Below are 22393 nucleotides of genomic sequence, written 5' to 3' on the forward strand. Positions count from 1 at the left end.
TATATTTAGTATACTCTTGCAGGTCTCAAGCTCAAAATCCAAATCCAAATGAGCCAAAAATGTCCAGGTACTTGTTCACTGCATTTCAAGAGATAGTTCATCACAAAAAGGACAATTTGGTCATTAATTACTCATGTTCAATGGATAGTTTATTCAAAAATAATCAATTACTAACCTTCATGTCATTCCAAACCCTTTTGTTCACCTTCGAAATATAAATGAACACGTCAACACACATACATAATGCTCATCAAATATGGCCAACAGAAGCTTTAAAATATTTACAGAAATAAACACATGCTCATGGGTTTTACAGTAAATTAAAAGAGCTTATCCAACCCAATTCCACTGCTGACAAAAAATATTTAAACCTAATTTCCTTACAATAAAATAGAATACAGAAGATATCATTTCTATATTTCTACCATCAATTCTTTGTGTACGAATTCATATCGGCTATTTTGAAATTGCCAATGTGGCCAAAAGCCAAGCATCCGTCGCTTTTTAGCTATGTCCTACATGCTTGGGATTCTGTATATTTCAGCGTACCCTCCCCACCCATCGTGCTTGGCGTGGGTTGATTCATTGCAAGGCTGCCCATCATTGTTTCACTGTCTCTGGCTGTCTCATTAAAGACATTGGCTAATAGGATTTAACCTGCTCTGAGGCAACCATAGTAAATGCTCATTTAGCTTGAGCACCCTCATCAAATGGGGCCTCTGTAATCAGACACTCAGGGACGTTCGTCCCTCCAATTCATCTCAGCCACCTGGTCTAAACACTGACTGGAGGCGGTGGCATTGTGGAGGGCTTGTGGGATACAGTGAGCCTGTCATTAAAAAGAAATGTCGTTTGACACATCTGACCCCTCTGGGGTTGTCTAAACCTGGAAGGGGACAAAGTGAGAGAGTTTTGACCCTCTGATGGAGGTCGCCCTCTGACAGAACCCGCGGTGGCTTTGCATTTGCTGTTGAGCTGAATTCTGTCAAGGCTTAGTGGACTGCAGGTCTTTCTCAAGACTAAATACTTCTCAGCTTGTTGACATTTGGTAGGTTTTCTTTCAGATTAGAACTTGATATTTATAGTAGTGCTGGGCGGTATGACCAAAAATTTATATCACGGTATTTTTCAAAATTATACCGGTTTCACGGTACATGACGGTATTTTTTTTTCATGCATGACCGGGTGTTAACCATATTTTCTACTGATTGAGAGAGGAAATACTGCAGTATATTGACTTGGAATGCCCTATTTTACTGTCATGATGAGTGAATATTGTCAAAAAATACCACACTAAATAGTGACTAAACACGACCCCTTTTAATACATGTTAACCAGGAGTCACTCTCATTTATAATCGCGGCATCGTCTGATAAAATCAACATGCATCTACACTAAAGAGCGGCTATGCGGTTGTTTTGGCTATATTACTTTTTTGTCTCATGCAGCGCACTGCCTGCGTCTGAGTAACAAACTAAAAAAAACAACAAACAAAAAAGTGCATGTGATATTAACAGACGAACTACGCTCATATTTATAATTCCAAACAATCAGTAAGCGACAGGTGCTAGGAAACGCTGTTTTGTACTCATTTATTGACGAGTCGGCTGCGGTGCGGCTAACTGAATGCGCTGCTTCTCTGCCGCTCAGTGCACAGAACAGACGCCGAGAGAGGTGACACTTCTCCGGGAAAGTCAGACCTCGCGTTCGCGGGACAGCACTGGTGAAATCTTCCAACTGAACCATAGCTAAGGTTTATCCAGAAAAGTCGCTAGGTTTGTCAGTATGAATATTCTATGGGAAAAAGCAGCTAAATGGGTCTGAAAGTTGCTAAATCTTAAAGTGCTCTCGTGTGTGAGAGACGCGGGAGCTGATGGCAGGGGGCGGTGGATATTTGTGGCGGTCAATGTGGATATTGTGGATGAGTTCTTCTGTGTCATCACGTTCTATTAGTTCTACAGCTTCAGTTTCGGAACTTTCACGCTTAGTAACACATACAGCTGTTCCCTCACCACAGTGCAACAGTGAAAAGGGACCCCTTTCAAACAGTGTCGCGTTCCGAACGTTGTTTAAGCGACATACTTTTGCGGGATTTTAAAAATTCATATCATAACAAAAATAAACACCGGTATTCGGTATGAACCAGTATACCACCCAGAACTAATTTATAGCTTCTTTATTTTCAGTGTTCTCTTGCAGAAGAAAATTCTGTCACTTACTCAGCCTCATTTAATTGTTGTTCCAAGCCCATAAGGATTTAGTTCTTCTGCAAAACACAAATAAACACATATTAATGCACAAACAGAGCTTATCAAATATGGTCAACAGAAGCTCAACTAAGTAAGCAAGCATGTTTGAGCTTCCATTGATCCGTTGATTTATTCTATTTACTGTATGTACGTTAATCAATGAGTATATTTGCATTTACATGTAATGCATTTAGTAGATGCTTTTATCCAAAGCGACTTACAATAGATGAGCATAAGCAATTCATCACAGAGGCAACAATATTTGCAGTATGCAATGCCACATTTATTAGAACGCTAGATTAGGAAACAAGCTAAAGCAGAGGAGAAATGCAGAAAAGAGAAAGGAGGATTTTTTTGGCAAGTGCATTGGTTTATGGTTGTGGAGTGGTCAAGTGTCGGAAAACGTGCGTCTTCAACTGTTTCTTGAAAGTTGTGATGTTTTCAGCAGTTCAGGTGAACATGCTTGGATGCATTGTTTAATCCTGCGCATCCATTATTGTGCAGTTTTTTTTTTTGTCCGGGAGACATCATCATATAATAAGTCATAAACCTGTCATGATTTTGTTTATTTTGTTTGTGTTTTGAGCTGAAAAAGTTGTGAAAATGAAAGAGTCTCTCTTCCTCTCTGTGTGTACCATGACATTTGACTATAGATGTAATGAATCAGCTGGATTGATTATGGTCTGCAGGGATAGGGCAGCCAAATGAGTTGAAGTTAATAATGTCTCTCTTAGATGATCAGTAACTGTGGATCAGTAAAAATAATAAAAATGATATATATATTATGTGGGATATTTAGATTTGCATTAGTGACCGGTTAGGTCCGTTTTGAAGCCATTTTCATAATTTTCCCATTTCATCCTTGATTTTAGCGAGCTGAACTGAAACATCTGAGGAAATTACACCATGAATACTTTCAGGAACAGAATGAAGTGAGGAAAGAATCAATTCAGCTTCTGTTTCAGGGACTCTCATACCACACACACACACACACACACTCCGGTTCACATACCCTGCTTATTTTACTCCATTAATCACGGAATAGGAAAAAACGGAATCATTCAACTGTAAACATCCTTTTGTGCCAACCTCAGATGATAAATCAATTAATTTGGTTCTTTTTTACCCCATATTGTGATTGTTCATCTTAGAACATCCACATGAGCCAGTAACTCATAGGTTCTTGTGTTTTTGAATGAAAGGAAATTATCACCAAATGTGGATTAAACCAGTTAATAATTTATCCCCATCCATATGCTAAACAGTTTAACTTCAAAGTAGATGACAGCTCACGAAGCGTCACTCATCACGAGGCAAATAGACATTAGTGAGAATAAGTCATGAGTCAGAGGAAAGACTTATTTCTGTTCATTTGCCGTGGCAGATGACGTCCGTCTTTTTAAAAACACACACTGCCTGATTACCTCATACCAGAGATAATGAAAGAAGATTGATTTCAGCCACTCACCTAATTGGACAGTAAAACACCACTGGCAAGATCAAGCCTTAAAGGAACTGTTCATCCAAAAATTAATTCTATTAAAAGTCTGATAGTACAGTTGTGGATGAATTGTAGTTGAATGGACAAGAACTGCTTGAACATTTTTCACAATATCTAATCTTGTGTTCTGTGTTAAAAATAACAGAATACAGGATTGGAATGACATGAGGGAGATTAAATTTCATTTTGAATAAACTGTCCATTTAAACTTGTATTCATTTACTACAGGTAAGCACAAACTATCAAGTCTAGTGTGGTCAACAGTGGTTGAACGGTATGTTAATTTCCTCATGGCAGAATAAATCACTGCCTTCTGCAGTTCCATCACATTGCATTTAGCCCCTGCTTCATTATGTCCTGACTGTTGTCTTCTAGCCACCGTGTGGCTGATGTAATGGTGTACTGCTCCACAGTCAGTGAAACACAGAGCAGTGTAATGGATTAGCTATGTTGACAGGTTCAGTGTGGCCTATTACCTTACTGATCTTTGTCAGAAACCCAGCCCACTCAGTTCAGCGTTGAGGCTGACTGATTTTAGCATTACCCTCAATTATCTAATAAAAGTGCTTTTGCTCTTTGAGTGTCTTGCTTTTTGCCAGTAATTGAGAAAAAAAAAGGTTCATTTAATAGGAGATTGAGCTTTTGCCAGTTGTGCTTTTGTTCCTCTTGTTGTGATTCATTCATCTTTCTATCTATGTCCCTGTCTATCGTTCTATCATTCTGTGTGTCTGTCATTCTATCGATCTATTGTTCTATCATTCTCTTTATTGGTCTATATAGCGGTCCATCTATTGGTCTGTCTGTCTTGATCATCAATCAATCTATCTATATCTATCTATCTATCTATCTATCTATCTGTCTGTCTGTCTGTCTGTCTGTCTGTCTATCAGTCTTTCTAGTGGTCTGTCATTTTATCTGTCTATCTCTCTGTCTGTCTGTCTGTCTGTCTGTCTGTCTATTGTTCTATCATTCTGTGTGTCTATCTGTCTATCTATCAGTCTTTCTAGCGGTCTGTCATTTTATCTGTCAGTCTACCTGCCTGTCTGTTCCATCCATCCATCCATCCATCCATCCATCCATCATCATCTATCTATCTATCTATCTATCTATCTATCTATCTATCTATCTGCTGTTCTATTTATATATAATTCTATCTATTGTTGTGTCTGTTTTTCTCTCATAAATCCATTCATCCATCTGTCCACCAACAAAAAAGTGCTTCCTCCATTAAACACCCGCATTTTGAATACCTGGGCTTTTTAAAAGATTCCCTAGTGGTAATTTTGACATTGGTGACACTCATGTGCACTCATCTCATAAATACGATTATTCTGACGTGATTTGAAGGCAACATATGTCCAGCCCCTCTTTGTGAAATTGTGGCTCAGGGAAACCTTTACACAGTCGAGCAGGTGTTGTCTCAGTTACTCTGAGAGATTAGGGTTCAACTAGAGAGCGCTGTTCTAGACCATTAGCTTATTGGAGGCCCGTAGCTTTATTGTGCACTGATTGTAAGGCTGCACACAAAAGGCCGCACTCAATTTTGTCTAATTTCTTGAAGCTAAAAATAAATTTTGAAGGAAACATTTATAGATCTCTCCCCTTGACATACTGCGTCTGCCGTCAATCCGTTGCATTCTCACGGCGTAGCGCTGAAGCATCTGTCATTGATTGTCCAGAGGAAGACCTTTGTATTAAGGAAAACAGGGGAGAGATATGCTTCCGTCCTGACAACAGAGGATGAAATTACATTCGTGTCTCCAAAGACCCTTTCAGTTCAGAAGAACAAAGACCATTCATAATGATAGTCAGCGAGCATGGCAGTGCAATGATCATCTCCAGTGTTGAGGGTTTTGATGTAGTACAAGTCGAAAGGCTTGAAAGTACATGTCTCCCTCTCTCCTTCTCTATGGTTGTCTCTTTTTCACTCAGCAATGGAACTTTTTGTCAAGTATCTTTGAATTTGCTGATGTGATTTGACATCTGGATCACAACCAGACATCTGGAGTTCTTAAATTTTTTTTGTTATTGACTTTTCAAAATAGCCTCTGTAGGTTTTGCAAAGCCATGTCCTGATACCTGAAAGAAATCTGTCAAGATTGTATTACAGATGCTGAAGACTAGCTTGTGCTGAGGTGATGTTCATTCAGTTCTTATGTGATTTGGAAATGCACTTATTTCCATTCACATAGTATATCTGTCGATGACGTCAAATTAATTTTTTTTTTTTTTTTTTTTGTATCACCAATTCTGAGTACTGGGAAAAAGTAGGCCATATAACTGAAAACATAAAATGTACAATTATGTTTTTGTGCAACCAAGTTTGTGTGTGTGTGTTTTTTCCTTGTTTATTAGTAGACCCATATGAATCTGTACCTGCAGAACTCATAGATTTCCACAGAATCAAAACATATGTTGAGTTCTACATGTGTGTTTCTTGAATAAATATGTATTATTTTTTATTAAATATTAAATAGCTATTAATTTTTTAAGGTAGTTTTAAATATTCATTTTTTTATTAATATTCATTATTATTTATTAAATATTTAGGCTAACTTCTTGATTATGCTTTCAGCTACCAATAAGGCTGTTTTGTTCTCTCAGTTCCTATTTACACATTTTATTAGACAGTGTCAGAATCAGGTACAGAATACTCTGCTTGTCCCTGCCTGTTACATAATATGGGCCGACATAGCCGTATACAAAAAAAAACCATGTACTGTCATATCATATATTTATAATCGGTATTGACAAAACTAACATGAAACAGAATTGAAACCTGAATCCTGTTTTCATGAAACATGAAAACACAGCATCTGATAACAGCTACATCTATTGACGGACTGTGCTGACAAAATTATATTTTGCATATCACACTAGGGCTGGACGATATTATGGACCAAAAATATTATCGTGATATATATTTTTTATTTATCAACCTGGAAGTTAGCATCACCCTGGTTCCCTCGACAAAGACCCAATAGAATTTTTCCATTGGCTTTTGACATAAGGTTTGTGGCCAACAAAAGACAATAATTTGTTTTGTTCATTGTGCACATTTTGTTCACCAATGAACACAACGTTTATGAATTTCGAAGCCAAAATACAATGGCCAGATGTAAAAAGCTAATCGTGGTGGGCTATATAGCAACACCTCAGTTGTGAGACTCCAGTGTCACCACCGTTAAGCTTCCAACAACTCGTTTACTCTTTATTTTAAAATTTGAGCATAGTTGGCAAGAGCATGATTATAAACACAATGAGGATGAAAAAGCAGATTTATGATAAGATGAGTTCCCCCGTTTGGTGTGATGACATTTAAGGTCTCAGAAAATCACTATAGTCCCATTTAACCACTTGTTAGCAGCTGCCTTTTTTAAGACAAGTAAAAGCTTAAAAAAAATCACATTACTGGTTTTACTGGTGTATTTTAAGCTGTAGAACAAAACGTGAAAATATCTTGAGCTTGTGTTAACTTCAGACCTCCTTTCAGGCATTTAACCCAAAACCCATTCAAAAAACCAATTGACTTCAGGACGATGGAACCGGAAGTGGCAAAATGCTAACTCATTTTTAGCCTACAAAATTGTTTATACTGAGTAATAACACAGCCGTGAAACCTTGTAAAATGGGGGATGAAATAAAATAAAGACATAATAAAAATGAAACCGTACGCTTGTTTAGAACTTTTTTTTCTGATGAAATGGACATGCTGTTGTCAAAATCACGTAAAATTGGGCACCATCTAATCTCAGTAATCAGTGTTTTTGAGCACTATTGTCTCCATCCTTCACTAAAATTGACCTCATTTAAAGAATTGCTATAGATTTGATTGCGTTATCTATTTTCTTTCAGATGATACAGACTCTTATCATTGTAAGATTCACTTCTGACTCGGTCTCCTCTGATTAGTCATAATATAAATAAATTGACGTTATTCATCTAGGAGCAAAGCTTATCTCTTCCTTCCATCCAAACCTGTCAGAGCATGTTGGTCTTTGAGTCTTTTCCAGGAAGGAGTTCGTTGACCCCTCAGACATGTTGCAAACTTCAAAGCTGCACTTTGCTGTGGGTTGTTATATCTCTCACACGAAGAACGCTATCTAGCTCTCTGCTCACTTCAAAGGGAAAGGTTACATGTGCAGCAAATACTTCCTGCCCACTGTTATTACCGAGGATTTCAGTTTGATGCAACATCCCCAAAGCCAAACTCTCTATTATTTTTATGATGTAAAATGACTCGAGTAATTATGGTTGGGAAATTGACTCAGCCGGTATCATTGTCTGTTTTGATACCAGAATTAATTAGAATGTTCCGTGAGTAAACTTCAAAGTCCTTGGGATTGCTTTTAATGACAAACGGTAAATCATTTCCTCAAAGAGATGAAAATCAAATGGTCACTTGGCATTTGAATCCCCCTAGAGTCTGTCTAGAAGTGCACCATGTTTAAAGGCTACCAATTATACGACTTATGACTCATGCGTCTTAAATGGTGCAACCACCATTATGCGGCTCATATATGCGAGAGAAGCATTTTATCCGTAATCTGTCTCTTTTATGTTCACAGGTGAGCATGCTGTAATACATGAAGATGCACCAGAGGTCGTGGCTCTTTAAATGGTTGGGAATAGGCATTGGCGTTCTTCTGCTCACCGCTGCTAGCTATTCTCAAGATTCAGAAGGTAAGTTCTCCCTCATGAATTTTCCTGACTGTCTGGCATCTTCATTATTCTTGCTTTGGAGCAATCAAATTTAGATGATGATATCTGTGTTTTCCAAAACTCATAAACTTTGTTTCATAAGCTGGTGACCTGCCTATGTAGGCGCACTTCTGATGTTCCAAAAGGTAGGCAGCGCGAATATGAAGAATCCCAGAATGCACTGCAACAAGCTCAGTCAAAAAAATTAAAATAATAATAATAATTTAAGATGGTATGCAATGTGAGAGAAATGTTGATTATAAATATAAATAATTAAATACTGAAAAGTAACAGTAAAATGTGATTAATTTCACAGAGGCTAGTTTTCTTATATTTGTGTGTCTGTGTATTTTTATGCTTATTAGAGTACGTTGTTAATTTAGCAATATGCTAATGTTAAATTCTAGCAGCAACACCGTGCTGCCGAGGTTCAATTTGAGCAAGGTAGCACACTAGGTTTTGGTACGGAGCCCTTTACATATATAACATGCCTACTGTATTATGTATGAGTATTTATTTATTTTCAACTATACTCTTTTGGGAATGTGAAAATGTTTTTGGTGGAAATGACTTCCTTTGGCTAATTTTGTAGCTATCATTTTAATTTTTAATTCATTTTTAATTTCACAGCTACAACAGACAGTCATAATCTGTGTTCATACAAAGAATTTTCACTCAAGAAATATTCAAATATTTTCAACATATTTAGATTATCACAGCTTTAAAAAACTTAATGGATAATTATTTTTTTTATGATGGATTCTTATATTTCAAGATTGAAAGTGTGGGACAGTGGTACAACGGGAAAATCTGTCACTTTAAATTGTACGTTTTAAAGTGAACTTCATATGACAAAAATGAATTAGTTAGTAAGTAAATTGATTAATAGCAACCCCTGATATATAAAAGCGCAAAAAAATTAAGAAACATGCTAAAAAAACAAAAAACATACTGTGTGCAACATTGTAACAGTCAATGTATGCGAATATAACACATGCATTCACTGTTACGTTGTTACACACTATTTTATTTTTTGCATAGTCACTATATAATATGCATTACTAGTAGGAAATGTTTGCCTCTGCAGAACACATAATGACTCACCATGACAGTATGATAGATTCTAAATTCATGCAGATTGTGATGTATGAAATTTGCACAATGCCTCTCCAGCCCGTCTAAACACAGCAAGACTCTCTTCTCACTTAATCTGTGATGACGCATATCCTTTCACATTGGACACAACTGGAATTAACTGTATTTCCTTACTGTTGCATAGATGTTCCCTTCCAAGTGTTTTATCGATGTAGCAAATTGATATGAAAGTGAAGAAACTTAATATATTGATCCTGCTCTTGCAAAGAGTTGGAAACTGCTTTTTCATTCAGGCTTCAATTCAGTAATATTTTTATTTTATTTTACTTAAACACACTATGTCATTTTTGGATACAAAAATATTTTTTTTCCTCCTCCCCAAAGTGTTAAATAAATAGTTAACTGCAAAATAAGGCTTTTTTTGTTTTTTACTGGCCCTCATAACATTTAGAACCTATAGCATTATTTTATACATTTATTGTTATGTAGAACATAAAATAAGATTTTTTTTTGGGGGGGGGGGGAACTATTTTTCTTACAACAGTAGTTTATGGTTGCCATGGCCATCAAGCCCCAAAACAGATGGACACCATAAGGTAACCTAAAAATAGCATATGTGTGAATTATATTTAAGTCATAAAACTGCCTTGTATGGAAAATAGGCCAACATTTTTTGGGACCAATATCTTCCCCTCCAGTGAGCTGTAACCTCCCGAATCATTCTTTTAAGCTGGTTGTCAATAAATTGTTTGATCCAGTTAGCAAATCAGACTTAATGATTCAGTTTCCTATCAAACTGATTTGTTCATGATTCTGACTTCATTTTACAGTCTCTGTGGTTCTCAAGTTAAGATCTTACTGTTAGGGATGATTGTCAGTGAATTTTGACTTCAGAAACTTGAAGTGTTAAAGACAACATTTATTGTGCTAAACTAAAATAAATGACCAAACTAAAATATATTACCAAAAGTAGATGGACTCCTCCTCCCTTAATGGTTTTGGAAGCTGTACAATGTTTTATATCTTAATGCTGCACCAAGCAGTGACATTCTGGAGAATTATGGGCTGCCAACTTTGTGGCAACAGTTTAGGAAGGGCCTTTTTTGTTCCGGCATGACATTTTCACCCTGTGCACAAAGTGAAGTCCATATAGAAATGATTTACTCTTTGTCCTTACTGAAATGACTGGAGTAGCCAGACTATAACTGGAATTTGCCGTACAGTGTATTACTTCAACAACACTAAGCCATACATTTACCCTACAGTAAGTCTGTCTGGGTTGAAGGCTTACTTTGCATTTGACCTCCAGGTTTACTGAAGATAAAGGATATTCCAGACTGAACATTGATTTATTGGTTCCACCTTTTTTTTCCAGTGTGGAAACTTTAGTAAATGGATCTTTTAAAGGATTGGTTGGTTTCAACCTTAATGTTCATGGGCTGCTCTCACCCTCTTCTTTTTTTGACAAAATTTTCACTTTTTGTTCGCTTTGCATAAAATACCTACCTCAAACTTCACTATATTTCAGATGGTTTTGCAGTAATTACCTCTTACAATCGTTTTTACATTCAGCATCGACAAATATGGCAACAGTTCAAGCTGAGATATGGATCAGGCATACAGTACTGGATTTTCTGGAAAAGAAGTCACACCAGGTCAATCAATTGAATTTTTCAGGAGGAAAACAGAAACAGAAAATCATGGTTTTCAAAACAGGAATGAAAAACACAAGTATAAAACAAATATAAATTGTAGTGGCATTCATTATAAACAACATTTATTATAAATGTCAAGCCTAAACTTATTCAAAGCAAAACTTAAACTACCAGTGTGGGGGAAATGTGCTATACAAATAAATTTGGGCTCGCCAGTCTAAATGTGCGCTTGTTTTGTATGCTTGAAATTAATTGCATCCTATAAGTTGCTTAGTAATATACAAAGCCCCTAAGGGAACATTTTGATGGAAAATAAAATGAGATGGGAGGAAAACAATTATTTCAATGCTTTTGCAATCTCTTGTGAAACTTTTGCGTTCCCCCAACAAACTTTGTGTTAATTTGTGACACTTTTGTGATGGAATTAATATGTGGGAGGAAAAACTAGATTTCAGTGCTTTTGGTAGCAAGTGCAAACTTTCACGGGGAAATGCAGTACTTTTCAAAGAGCTTGTAAATGTTTCGCAAGAGAATGCAAATTTTGGGGGGAACGCAAGACGTTTGCGAGAAAACACATTTTTTTGTGAGAGAGTGCAAAGTTTCTCGGATAAACGCAGTCCTTTTGTGAGACAATGCAAAATTTCTCATGGGAACGCAAAACATTTGTAAGAGAATGAATATGTTTTTTGAGACAGCGCAAATGTTTCCTGGGGGGACACAATATGTTTGCGAGAGAACACACTAAGTTTGCGAAAGAATGGAAATGTTTTGCGAGGGAACACAAATGTTTCTTGTGGGAACGCAACATTTTTGAGAGAGAATGCAATGTTTTGAGAGAATATCAAGCGTAGCGTTAGTTCTGGCAGGTCACGTTAGTCAAGCTCGCATCAGCTGACTCTCAGCTGATCCCCATCTACCTATGGGAATACGACACCCATCTAAGCATTCATATATAAGGTCCCTCAGTATTATCATCAGTTTTTGCATTGTTCAATAGCTAATTAACCTCCTCCATCCCCAACTCCTCCTCTGTCAGTCAGGATTCAGCCTTCTGATTCTCCTTTGAGTCAGACTAATTCTAAAATGTGTACATAAAATAATTGAACTTTAACAATATGTGCAATACATTTATGTTGGTTCTGTTCTGTTTACCCTGGGGGATAATTGCTGCTCTCCCTGCTCTCATCCATGCTAGGCAGCATGGATGCGCAGGGAGTTCTTGCCCAGAACAGAACCATACCGCCAATCCAAACTGTATGCTAATTGTCAATCATCTTTGACGATAGTGGTCCTGACAGAAGTAAATTTTCTCGGGGGAATGCAATACTTTTGCTAGAAAACCCAAATGTTCTGCGAGAGAATGCAAAGTTGCTTGGAGGAAGGCAATACTTTTATGAGAGAATGGGAAAGCATTTTTCCTCCCATTTCATTTTTATTTTGTTTCAGATGATAAAAAGATGACGTACATTATGAAAAATATGATAGATCTCAAAGCTTTTGCTCCTTGGTGTAGCTGAAATGAAATGGAGCTGCATTCCAATAGACACCAAAACTCATTCAGCTTGATGGCAGCTTTAGAATCAGGCAAAACCAACAGTGAGGATCATTTACTGTCATTCCAAGAGCAGACTCTACTTTTTCCTGACTTTATCTCTTAAGGATCTCTCACTCTCCTGAGGTTCCTGTCCATTACAAGAAGGTCTAGAGAGAGCTGTTTCTAAGCATTCCCGTTCATTTGGATGGCAGTAGCTCAGCTGGTATATTATTAAAAAAATATGCCTAAATTTACATTGAGAAAAATGGTTTTTAGAGCAGGTTAGTCGCAGGTGCTAACAGGACCATGCTAAGTAGCTCAATCTTGACCTTTTGGTCCACTATGTTTTGATTCTATTAGATTTTGCATGTTATCTGGTGGATTCTTATCCTTGCGGACTTGAACTGAACAGCTGACACCTCCCATATTGCAGTGTGCAAGAATACCATTAGAGTAACAGGCTAAAGTTGATAGCGGAGTTGGCCTCATGCGCTCTATTCTCACTTGAACCATGACCACTAGAGTTCGGCAGTCCAGCTTCCCAAGCGCTTGCTCTCTCTCGCCCCCGAAGATTCAGATGTGCCCGCTCTGTTCAGGGACATGGTTCAGCCAGAGTAGGTCAGCTAGGCATGGTGTACACTGAATGCTAACTAAGGACAAGGCTGAGATTCATTCCGAGAAATATAATCTCATCCATTTTTCATCAGTCTATACGAATTCGCAGCTCAGACATGCTTCATTGCTAAACATTTCAGTGGTCATTAGAATTGCAATAATGTTTCCCTTCAGGGATGCCACACGGTGTGAGTCAACATGCTTATATTGTATCAGGTCAGAGCTGTTCATAATGCATAATATGCTGCAGACCCATTGGAGTTGGTGATGAGAGATTTTTCGATGCAAAAGAGGTCAGTCTTTATATAGCGACTTAAAAGTAATTTAAAGTAAATTTGGCTTGTGGTTTAAAGTTATGGGATACGTAATGAGTAAAAACCAGTTCATTATTGTACGTGTGCATTCCCTCCATATCGTCCTTCCAATCACTGCGTCCTGGCATGCAATAAAACCCAGAATGGTTTCAATTAAAATTTGAAAACACTTATACAAACTTTGGTACTTTCCCATTCAAAACAAATTAAAGTGATTGGAAGTTTTTGCTGAGTGTGGTTATCTTCACACTTACTTTCTGCCGAGAGCTGTGACTTAAGCACAAGGGCAGATTGATGTATAGGAGACATGAAAAGGGACGATCAGCAGACAGTAGTGAATGACTCCCCGTGGAGACATCAATTCCACTCAGAAGGTAGAAGTTGAGAACTTTGACCTTAGCTGTGATGGATGTGTCCCGCCTGACAAGCAGCCATGTGCTGCAATGTGTTGACGTGGATGTCATTCCTGCATTGCACTGTCCTTTTATTGTTCTAGATATTCTTCAGAAACCCTGGGGCAGTAAAACCATATACCAGAGAAACTCAAATTCCACAGCTCAGGGGCCACTTTTAGAAAATGCAGGGTAAAAATAAAATAAATAATACTCAATGGTATGTCTAACTGTCTATCTATCTATCTGTCTGTCTGTCTGTCTTGTCTATATCTATCTATCTATCTATCTATCTGTCTGTCTGTCTGTCTGTCTGTTTCAAAAATGCTGTAAGTGGTCTGTCACTATTAACAAATCACTGATGACAGTATTTGCGTATCCTAATGCTTTACAATTATTAAAAAGGGAATATTAATTGTGAAACATTTTGTAAAATAATCTGATTACACAGCCACTTAAATTTCATTTAAATATACTGTAAGTGTTTTTGCAGCCCAAGGAAGCAAAGTAGTGCGGCATTACTAAACTAGACCGCTCACTTTGTGAATTACAATAACAGGAGTTCAATAAATGTTCGATATAATGTTTATGCGCCAAAAACGGAAAGAAACAGCACTACTCATTTGAACCGCACCACACAGAGCATGTATGCGCTCTGCTCAAAGTTCAAACAGCAGCGCAGTGCAAACTTACTAGAGCAGATGAGTTTACTCGCTGATAAGTCTCGTTCACGCGACCACTAAACAGCACTGTTAACAGTATGAAGTGCTTGAATTCAGAAGAGAACACAAATGACTCTGTGATTTAAACTAGTTTAAAGCCAGATGAATCAGTGCTGACAGGAGAAACTCTGTGCACGAGGCAGTCAGAAGGGTTTTCAGTCTACAAATTGCCATCGTTTCCCAGGTGAAAAAGAAATATATTTAAATTGTGCTTTTTCAGACATACTTACTATATTTAAATTATACTATACTAAGTGCATATTAAATATATTATTTTGAAACAACTTTAAGTATATTAAGTGTATTTCAAGATATGTTTAAGTTTGATTTTAATCTATTTGTAATATATTTAATATATTGAAATTGTGTTAAAATGGAACCACTTTAAGTATATTTAGTGCAATTTAAGTGTAATTCTTAAAATACATTTAAAATGTCCTTTTAATACTTCATGAACTACAGTTAGAGTATATTTGAAGCATTTTTTAATACATTTAATACTACGTCTTTTTCACCTGGGTTACCATGGATTTACTGTATTAACACTAACTGCACCATGGTATTGTGACAGAAATGTGGGATATTTATTATATTATTAATGTAGACATGTATTAAATGTATTATAGGAGTAATGGAATATAATAAAAAAAATGTTTTTGATTAAGCTATAGCATTTGTGCATTTATACTAAATGTATTTAGACTACTGTTTTTTCATACAAACACCTAGAAACAACGGTATAGTATACAACTATAGTTACCACGGTATTGAGGTGCTATATGTGTGGTTTTAACTGTGGTTATCATGATCTAAATGTATGCTACTATGGAAGATCAATGGTTAATTTTAATAAAACTCAAAACAGACAGATTAATAAAATTTCACATTATAAAAAAATTAGGTTGTTGCAATTTTTATTAATTTATTGTGCATTTCTAAGAGACAAAAAATAATAATATTATTAATAATTGCAGCCTGCAGTGCAAACTGTGCTGAAGATACACGTCCTCAAAATTATGATAATTTTTCATATCAGTGATTAATATGATACTTTTTTTTTTTTGCCATATCCTGATTGGTCAGAACTAATTTGAAAAAGAACTCTACTGCATAGAATATTTTTTTCAGAAATGTAAAGTATTTTCAATTTAATGTGTTTTGGTTTGCTTTTTTTTTTTTGGACAAAAATGACAGAAGCAGTTTATTCTTCCCCAAAAAGAGAAAAAGTCAATTGTTGTTAATTTGCAGTGCATGCTATCTGAGCTAGATGTACAGTAATTAGAGTATCATGTTAGCTTCTCTAAGATATTTCTTCAAAGAAAACCATTCCCGTCATTAAAAACCATTCCACCCAGGGGGTGTCACGTAACATGTATGATCATCAATGAGATGATTCAGTCAGCAAAGAGTTAAGTACTGTAATCACAGCTTCAGTAATTATTACGAAGCCGCCAGATCAGAGCAGTCTCAAATGCTTCATGGAAGCTGTTAGGCTTCATGCATGTGTTTATGCAATAATGATTATTTACATGTTATACATTCAGGCAATCTTTAGAGAACAATTCAGAGGTTGATAATTTCTTTGTCATAAATAAAAAAATAAAATAAAATAAAAATTTGGATAAACCTTAGTAGGGAAACAACATTTTTGTAATGTTCACGCTTTGGATTTGGGGGCTATTTAGAGATTGTTTCTGTCAGGGATCTGAAGGGAGGACTCAAATGTGGAGTGAGTGTTAACGGGTTTATTGAAACAGACTTTCAGACAAGACGAGAGATGGTGAGGAGAGGGGTGAACACAGTCCAAACACTAGGCAGGAAAAGACAGGCAGGCCTGGGTGATCGGCCAGAGAGTCCAGTCCAGGATGCCAGACCGCCAGAGAGCAGTGGAGGCGATTCCTTCCTGTGTTGCTGAGTATTGATTTCCTTGGTGATTACTCCCATTCGCTCCTCTCCAAGCTTTCAGATGTGTGTTATCTTATCTAAGGCATTCGTAAGATCGACCCTCAGCATCTCACTTTTACACCCTTTATTTTGCTCTGAAATTTGGTGGCATACTTTTAAAGAATGCTTAACTCAATTTTTTTTTTCATTTACTCAACCTTATATCAATCCTGCATGACTTACTTTTTGTGTGGAACACAAGGAGATCATATACAGAATTTTCACACATCTCTTTTCCATACACTGGATGTGGAAAGTGACCATGGCCTATAAAGCTCCAAAAATGACAAAATATTACTCTAATGATGACTTAAGTGTTGGTTTGTTACTCAAACAAAGCTAAGGGTTAAAAGAATGGGAATGATTATTTCAGAAAACTTGGAATATAGTGCACAAGTTGTATGAACCAGTGTTATTTTAGTATCATCAGCCTATTATGATTTTTATTAATATTTTAAAGGGTTAGTTCACCCAAAAATGAAAATTCTGTCATTAAATCAGCTGAACGTAAACAACGTATGATGTTCTGTGTCAGCTGCGTCATGCCGGATCTGTTTCCTACGTTGTTGTGATTTGATCTGAACAAAAACAGCGTATCCGTGTGACGCAGCTGACACAGAACAACATCCGCTGTTTACGTCCGGCGGATACTCTCCAAAATGGAGCTACAGGGTGATGTGGAGGAGACAAATTTGCATAACACCGCCAAATGTTCACGCAAAGAAGGAAGGCCCAACTTTTATTCTCGCTGTAGTATTGTTGTTGCAGCCACCGCCATGTTTTTTATTTTTCTATTTTCCATTTTCATTTTAATTTTAGTTAAAGTTTTAATATTTTTGTATGCTTTTGTTTTTGACATATTTATTTTTTGTAGATTCTATTCATTTTATTTTAATTGTTTTAGTACATCAAGTTTCATCTAAAGTAGATAAAGTGCCCTTATTATGCCATTTTTAAGGTTCCTAATATTGTTTTTGGAGTTTCCTACAATAGGTTTACATGCATGCAAGGTCAAAATATGCATATATTATCACCTCATTTTCCATCGGTTCTCAAACGATACATTCGAAGCAGTTCTAAGGTTCATTCTCTATCAAATCCTCCTTTTCCTGAGCCTACCCTGCTCTGATTGGTCAGATGGCCCAGTCTGTTGTGATTGGTCTAATGCATAAAGCGCATGTTGGAAACAAAACGCCCATTGCCATAGTTCTGTATTTCTAATGCTCAATAGAAAGTATAACATCTGTAAACATCATTTATCATTAGAGATGTAACGATTCACTCAACTCATGATTCGATTCTATTCACGATACTGATTTCACGATTCGATTTTCTCACGATTTTTTCTAAACAAAATTAGATTTAAGACAAATTATAAATGAAAAGGTGTCCTTTATTATTGCTTGGACAAAATGCTGCACATTTCTTTGTTAAACAAAAATATGTCAAAAAACTAAACTAAAGTGAAATTTTAAAACAAACCCTAAATCTAAACAAATAATTAAGACAAAAAATCTCTTCATATAAACAAAGGCTACCTGTGCTCTTTCCATTCAAAATTAGAGGCAACCACTGCATTTGAATCACAATCCAAACAAAGATGCTGAATGCATGCAGCATAAGCAGTTTTTTTAATCTAAATTAGATTGTATAATTTGAAATTTTAAAACAAAAACAGAAAGCTCTGACTTTAGTTTTGTGAAACTATATTACATAAAACATCTGCACGAAACAAAGAGCAGAAGCTCTAAATGAGACGCAGATTCACTCTCTGACAGCAGGTAGCACTTATGAAACAGCAGCGATACAGCGTTACCTTGGTTACCGCTGTAAACAAAGCAGCGCAGCACTCATGAATGCTGCTTTAATATGAATTATACAGAGATGAGATGAAAAGAAAATATCATCTAAACGTTTCTAAAGACATCAGTTCCCCTCAAAGATACACTTATATAAACTTTCACCCCCAAATGTATTATTATGTACATTTGTAAATAAATATATTATTTATTTGTACCAAATTTCAACCGGCTCGCGGTGAATCATTACATCCCTATTTATCATACTTACAGGTTGTGATTCAGTGGAGCCAGCTGGTCCAAATAAACTGGGTACTGAGCCATCTTTCAAGAGCAAGCATTTTGTGAATCCCACGTTGAACTACTCGAGATTAGAGAAGCAGTCGTCAGTAAAATACAAACACAAAAAAAGATTGGGGTTGTACTGCTGAGGCACAGTGGAAAAAATGAATTTTAACCACTGATTCTTTGCAATCTCATCATTCGGAAGTGAAAATAAAATTAATTTACTTTCACAGCGTCTTCTCGACATGATGTTTACCACACTAACCAGCTACAGTGTTTGAGGGTGGTGACAAGTTGTTTGCGGCCGGCCAACATAAAATATAGCTGGGCATTATGCAAATGTGTTACTCCCTGACAAAGTAGGATTCGAATTCCTGATGACTCGTTTCGGATGTTCGAGTCGATTCTTTCTTTTGGGAGACAATAACTTTATTTATCATGCACTTTTCGCTTTACAACTTTGCAGATTGTTTACATTCACATACAGCTACATTACACACTGCATGCGAAGCTAGACGTTTCTTCTTATATTAACTAACATACTCTACGATTAGCTCAGTGAATAATTAAAAAAAAACATAGACCTAGAACAAGCGGAGTGATACAACATTGTGAAAGGGCGTTCCTGTAGCGATACCAGTACAATATCTCACGGTTCTCAACCAATCAGATTTGAGAACCAGGACGAACTGTTGTATATATATATATATATATATATATCAGCTAATGTTTATTTTATTTAATTTCATTGTAACTTTTTTTTTTACATTGTTGTAGTTTTAGTTAACCAAAATAACGTTTGGAGTCTGTCTACGGACAATGGGTTATGCGAGGTCATCCTAGGTCCTCTTACTCTTTTATTGTACGAAAAAGAGCTTTGAAAACATCCTGACAACCTCGTTTTGTGGTCAATAAAAGAAAGACACTCTTGTTGTTCCAAACCTGAATTTTGTCGAGTAAATTATGACAATTTTAACTTTTGGGTGAACTATACCTTTAAAAGCGCCATATTAGTTTCTGAACTTCGCTATGCTGTGGTAGAGTCTTAACTTTGCTGAAGCTGAGAGAAATTTAGGTCACCTCTAGGCTAAAAAAAACTAAGAAAATAAAAGCTTATTGCCCATTTTTGTGGTCTAGGTTGCTATTTGGAACACCATTTGTTCCAAGTTCATCAATGGTAATAACTAAGCTTTCTGCCTGAGTCATGGTTTTCCTTTGCTCAATATAAAAAGGGGCCCCACAGCCATGAAACTTTAATGGCGACACAAGATAGTTGGTCTTTCCTTTGATACCCTGCTCACCATCATAGGCCCAGTTGCTAAGAGAGCTTGACTTGCCTTGGTTTAATGTGTCAGCACTTCTGATGTTACGTAAAGCCACACAAATGCTATCAATCTCTAATTCATGAGTGGCAGGCCAGAGACGTGCCTTGGAGACGCAAGCAAAGATGCAAACGGTCGTCATCGCCACACGGAAAACCGATCCGGGGAACTTTTACTGTAGACTTGACCTTCATTTGCTCTTTAAACTATAGAGTGGGGGAACTATGACGTCAGAATCCGGAAGAGTAATTCACTGCGGGTTCCTTCGAAATTTTCCTGTGGGGTTTTTCAATTAATGAGTAAAATAAAGCTTGTGGTAAGCATAACTTGACGATACTTTTACGGTTTGTTCTACAACGTAAATTACACGGATCCATACCCAAAACACAAATTTTGAAGGAGTTATGTTCATTTTTTCATAAGCAACTAGATAAGAACGTTTGGGCTGTAAGTGTGTGCAGTTTACATTGTAGAACAAAACATAAAAGTATCGTCAAGTTATGTTTACCGCAAGCTTTATTTTACTCATTAATTGAAAAACCCCATAGGAAAATCTCGAAGGAACCCACGGCGAATTACACTTCCGGATTCTGACGTCATAGTTCCCCCACTCTATTAACCTTTGCGTAACGGGACAATTAATTTCCTACTTGTTCTCGCTTTGTGTAGCGCCCTCAAAGAAAGCCCATTTTGATCATAATCACTGATCTGTGTTGCAGAATTCATGGTGTCGATTTTGTATGATTTATATTCTACTGTCGTCTTCTCATAACTTACCATTAATTTCAGGATAAAGGTGCGCAGGGAGGAGAGACCGGCGGAGAAAAGCCAGTGGGTTGAGACCGGATTCCTCCTGCTAATAACAGCAACCACTGGCAGTCGTAGATCTCGTCTTGCGTACCATGAAGGAGCATGTTAATCAAATCAGTCACTCAAGGACTGCAGCGCGTTCACTGTCTCATTGCTTGCCAGTGTAAATCAAGAGAGCAGATAGTCAGTTCCTGCAATGCTGCGGTAAAATAGAGCGCAAAATGCAGGTCTACGTTAAAGCTAAAACAAGTATTAGTTGGATTGTGTTTGACTGTCATTTGAATTTAGAGTAAATGGTTAAGGTTAGGGTTTGGGATAGGTGTATATTTTCATCCAGTTGATTTTCATCAGGGTTTGAAGAACATTGTTATCATTTTCCTGTGCTTGTAGACTGAAATGGTTAAGGTTATGGTTGGGGCTCTCGTCAACCAGAGTTTAGGGTGAGGTTTAGGACAGCAGTTCTCAATTCCAGTTCTCGCGACCCCCCCCCGCTCTGCACATTTTGTAAGTTTCTCTTATCACTTCTATTCGACCCTGCGAAGTGGATATTCACAGGATATTCCGCCATGATTCCAGTTTGAAGGGATTGTATATGTTCCATTCAAAGGGCATTAAAGTGTGCGAGTCGTGAATTGAAATTGTATTTATTTACAGTTGTATATTATGTCACACTTTACACTTCTCTAGTAAGTTTTGTCTGTGTGTGAAGACTCTGCAGGCAGGAAAGTAGCGCAATTCAGTGAATGAATGTTCCGAAGTGAAGTAAACTTCAACATATTTCCCGTGCTCAGGGAGTAGGGAGCAGTGAACACTGTGGGACAGTGTCCATTGGAACACAGTTCATGCATGGAGCTCTCTTATAACGAGCTGGTGATTTGAATAAGGTGTGTTAAATTTTGAGAGACATGCAAAATATGCAGAGCGGGGGGTCACGAGGACTGAGGTTAGGATTTCAAAATGATCATAATATCCATCAAATATTTAGACTTAAGTTAAGTGAAGGCATGTACTGTTTAGGGATATGTTTGATTGACAGGAGTGCTGTACCAGGACCAAAAAAAGCAAGCAAACAAAAAGATATAGATATGGGTACATTTTTTCTTAATTGGCAAAATCATGGACACTTTGATGTCCAGTTGCTTTGTAACCATGCTTTTGCCAAGTAGGACATTCATGGATCAACATTTTTGGTGGTATTGGATTAAAATAGTGTACAACCAGTGGGAATCGAGATTGAAATGTTTGAAAATATGTCTTTAATAATTTATATTCTGCACTGTAATCATAATTTGCGTGAAGCGAAATAAAAGTTGTAGTTATTTTACTGCCACTAATGTTTATTTCAGCTGGAAACTGCAGTGAATTATATGTATACGTAAGTTTTTGCAAAAATGTGGGTAGAGGAACGTTGTTCCACAGAGCCCATGTTGATTTTAGGGGTTGTTAATTGTTAGG

At 36.9% G+C, this 22393-nt stretch overlaps 1 protein-coding gene across 1 annotated transcript in view; it reads left to right on the plus strand.

Annotated features, from left to right (window-relative positions):
• The window catches only part of pcdh15b (protocadherin-related 15b), a 215654-nt gene that overhangs the window by 7142 nt on the left and 186119 nt on the right, over window positions 1-22393 (plus strand). Inside the window, exon 2 of the mRNA XM_016513238.1 lies at window positions 8319-8433. Within this exon, the coding sequence (XP_016368724.1) occupies window positions 8337-8433 (97 nt within the window). The 5' untranslated portion in view covers window positions 8319-8336. The remainder of the gene's footprint in view (window positions 1-8318; window positions 8434-22393) is intronic.

Source organism: Sinocyclocheilus rhinocerous, unplaced genomic scaffold, assembly GCF_001515625.1.
Source record: "Sinocyclocheilus rhinocerous isolate Xijiao unplaced genomic scaffold, SAMN03320098_v1.1 scaffold24, whole genome shotgun sequence".
In the NCBI taxonomy this organism is placed as follows: Eukaryota; Metazoa; Chordata; class Actinopteri; order Cypriniformes; family Cyprinidae; genus Sinocyclocheilus; species Sinocyclocheilus rhinocerous.